This window comes from Tenrec ecaudatus, chromosome 1 (genome assembly GCF_050624435.1).
Source record: "Tenrec ecaudatus isolate mTenEca1 chromosome 1, mTenEca1.hap1, whole genome shotgun sequence".
In the NCBI taxonomy this organism is placed as follows: Eukaryota; Metazoa; Chordata; class Mammalia; order Afrosoricida; family Tenrecidae; genus Tenrec; species Tenrec ecaudatus.
In genome coordinates this window covers 66625296-66628451 of record NC_134530.1, presented here as the reverse complement: position 1 = coordinate 66628451, position 3156 = coordinate 66625296, and the positions used below count along the sequence as shown (strand labels likewise).

The window sequence follows — 3156 nt, the reverse complement described above, 5'->3', positions numbered from 1 at the left end:
GGTCATGGAAGCTTTTGGATTTCTTCGGTCTGTGACCTGGGGTGAGTCATGCCCCTGCCTGGACTATGGTCTCCTTCCTATGTGAAATGTGAAATGAACCCACTCCGCAGGCTGGGAGACTTCAGGGACATTAATGGCAAGTCTCATTGGTCCACCCATCCCCTCATCCGACTTGGAAACTCAGGCAGCTCTGGGGCCCCGATGAACAAGTGAGCAAGCACATGGCTTTGTGTTCGGCAATCTTTATTCAGCAGGAGGGTTGCCTCAGGGGCCGGCCTTTCCTCAGCCCATATGTCCAATGACGCTGTATCAGGCCCAGCTTCCTTGGCCGTGGAGGTTGGGGATGACGACGGTGGCTGGTGACCCTCACTGTGCTCTTGTGAGGTGGGAGTCAGTGGCCAGTGTGGCCAGAGCACCGCGGACGTGGTCAGAAGCAGCCCGTGCAGGCCACATTCACACAGAGCTCACAGTCATCGCTAGCAATGGCCTCTGGGTCAGGGGAGAAAAACACACTGTGACTCTGTGCAGGTCCTCCCCTCCCTTATGTCCTGCTTGGATGGCACTGCCTCTTGGAAGCCTTTCCAGAGTCTCTCCCTCCAACAGACATACCACCTGTCCTTTGTTTATTGACCTGTCCCTGTACCGTTAGTCCCATTGATGAGGTCCTCGAGCTAGGTTTACCAGCCCCTTGGGCACCCAGTGCAAAAGGCTAGGGGGTGCTGGAGAGGACAGGAACTGCTCTTTTGACATCCTCGGACCTCAGCCTCGAGGTACCCAGTAGCAATTGCATAAGGTGGAGGAGGCGGGTTGAGCAAGAATTGGGAGAAGACACTCAAGGTTCTCCCCGGGGGCCAGCTAGAACAGCCAACCGGGGCAGGGCACAACTCACGCAAGGCCCCGAAGATCCTGGCAGCGTCCGTGGAGGCACAGATAGGCTGGAGATCCCGAGGCAAAGCTGGGTGCTGGCACACGGAGGGCAGGAGGCTCTTTACATGCAGGTGGGTGCTGGATGCCTGCTGACGCTCCAAGTCTCTCATCTTCTTCACGGATTCTAGCTGCACCTCGAAGCCTTGGTACTAGGTTGTGGAGAGGGGGGCGGGGCAGAGATGGGAGCCTATGCAGCCTGGGCCTGGAGGAGGCCCCATCAGGAGACTCAGGATTCCTGGGGGCCCACAGTTCTCTGCTCTCTTCCCTGTTTTCCTGGAAAGGCTGGGCCATATCAAACGACCTGCCTGGGTATCAGGGTGGTGACATCTGATTTCACCCCAATACCCCCAGACACATGTCGCAATGCCAGAGGCCCTGGCAGCCACTGGATGAAATCAGGTCCAGACTGTGGGGCTCCGTTGTTTGATGCTCAACTTTAGAGACAGTTGGACCCTGGTTCCAATTCCTGCTCTGTCCTAAGTGGCTGCTGTGTCTTGTCCACTCTGAGCCTCACATCCCTCATCTGACAAATGAAGATCATCATACTTCGTTTGGAGTCACGAGGGTCAGAGAAGCTCCTGCAGTACCAGGCAAGACGTGACAACAGATGATGCCCCCAGGTCGCTAAGGCTCAGGCCCAGAGTTTATGTGAAGCTGACTCTTCGGGACCTTTCCCAACTCCCCCATTCCCCCCATCCCGCCCCTGACTCTCCTTCCCTGGAGGACTGCCTGAGTGAGGGATGAGACACCCTACCAAGACCCAGTCCTTGGTGGGAGTCTCCCCAGGGCCCTAAACTTCTGCTTCCTTGACTCCCAAGACTGTCCTCCCACCCCTTGTCTCTGGCTCCTCCTGCTCATCCACAGGGAGAAAGGCAGCTCCGGTACCAAGGTCCCATGGTAACTGCCTGCAGCAACTCCCCCACTTCCACCTGGCTGAGCTGTTGGACCATTCAAGGAGACTTCCTCCCTGCCTGGCTCATCAAGGGCAGGGGCCTCCTCTGACTCCTAATTACCCTGACCTCTGTGATGAGGCCGACCTTGATGGAGCGTGGCGCTCAGTCAACAGCAGTTTATTATTGCCATCACCCTCATCCTGGCTGTCAACCTTCCAACTGCCACCAGCCACCATCTGCCTTTATTCTTGGAGAGCATTTGGGTGTTGGGCTGCGCACTGAACCACATACACCCCCTGATCCCCATGAATTTTCCAGCATCCCCTCTTGAGTCAAGTGTCCTTATTTGGGGACCCCTGGTAAAGGGTAGGCTGGTACAAACAACTTACCTTGATGTAGACTGCCTGTGTGCCCTGCAGCAGTGCCAGGAGGACCACAGCTGCTCCTGTCAGCAGCTGTGCCCCGGTCCTGCTGCCCATGCTGCTTCTCTGTGTTCCTGCCGCTCCTGTCCACCTGGCTCCCACCTGCTCTCCTTATAGACCAGGTTAGCTGCTCCTTATAGACCAGGTTCCAGAACTCTGGTCACTCATTAACTGGACAGCTGGGGTGGGGTTGACAGCTGGTTGACAAGGCCAAAGCTGTTTCCTAGGGAGGGGGTTGGTGATGATGAGGAAATGGCGACCCAGAGCAGGCTGGGATATGCCAGTAACACGCACCCACCATGTGCTGGGCTCTGTGTGAGGGACTTGTCCACACACCACTTCCATTTGCCCCTCCAGATGACCATAAAAGTCAAATGATCCCATGACCGCCTCAATAGGGGAGGCAGCGTACCCAGGTCACAGAGCTGGTCAGAAGTAGAGGGTGGACTCCAGCCAACGCCAGTCCACGAGTCTTTCTCCGGGCAAAGGGTGGAGACAGGCTCATCTCTGTGTCTCCAGATCCGTGTCTTTCCCACCCCTTCTCCTTGGTTCCATTTAGGACAAGCCCTCTGATGGATCCTTGTCTAGACCCTCCACCTGCTCTGGCTTGTTGTCGACCACCAGTGCCGGGGCACCCTCAAGTCATGGTTAACTGGCAGCGACCCTCCATGCCCTCCAGGAGTCAAGGACCTTACCCAGCAACCGGAGGTAAGAGTCCTTGGTGTCAGACTGATGTGGGTTGAAATCCTTGTCTGCCGTGTCTTGTGTAATCTTGGACAAGTCAAGTCAACTCTGACAGAGACTTGGCATCCTCTTCCAAGCAGTGGTCACAATAACAGAACCAGCACACAAGGCTGCTGCGTGGGTGAAGCCTTCATGTCCTGGATGACACATGCTATAGCAGGTCCTTAGTT

The 3156-nt window shown here is 56.2% G+C and overlaps 1 protein-coding gene across 1 annotated transcript; it reads right to left on the bottom strand.

Moving 5' to 3' along the window:
* Positions 1-427: 427 nt before the first annotated feature.
* On the bottom strand, positions 428-2299 carry GUCA2B (guanylate cyclase activator 2B). Its single transcript, XM_075530034.1, has 3 exons — positions 2210-2299; positions 890-1076; positions 428-489 (listed from the first exon to the last, which is right to left on the bottom strand). Exons 1-3 carry the CDS (start codon positions 2297-2299, stop codon positions 428-430), a joined length of 339 nt encoding a protein of 112 aa, XP_075386149.1.
* Positions 2300-3156: the final 857 nt, after the last annotated feature.

What these genes read in the sequence shown, in the direction of transcription:
- GUCA2B (XM_075530034.1), bottom strand. Translation starts at nt 2,299, where the DNA reads ATGGGCAGCAGGACCGGGGCACAGCTGCTGACAGGAGCAGCTGTGGTC. An exon ending in CACAGGCAGTCTACATCAAG is followed by an intron (nt 1,077 to 2,209) that starts GTAAGTTGTTTG and finishes TCCACAACCTAG; the next exon opens with TACCAAGGCTTCGAGGTGCA. An exon ending in CAGGATCTTCGGGGCCTTGC is followed by an intron (nt 490 to 889) that starts GTGAGTTGTGCC and finishes CCCCTGACCCAG; the next exon opens with AGGCCATTGCTAGCGATGAC.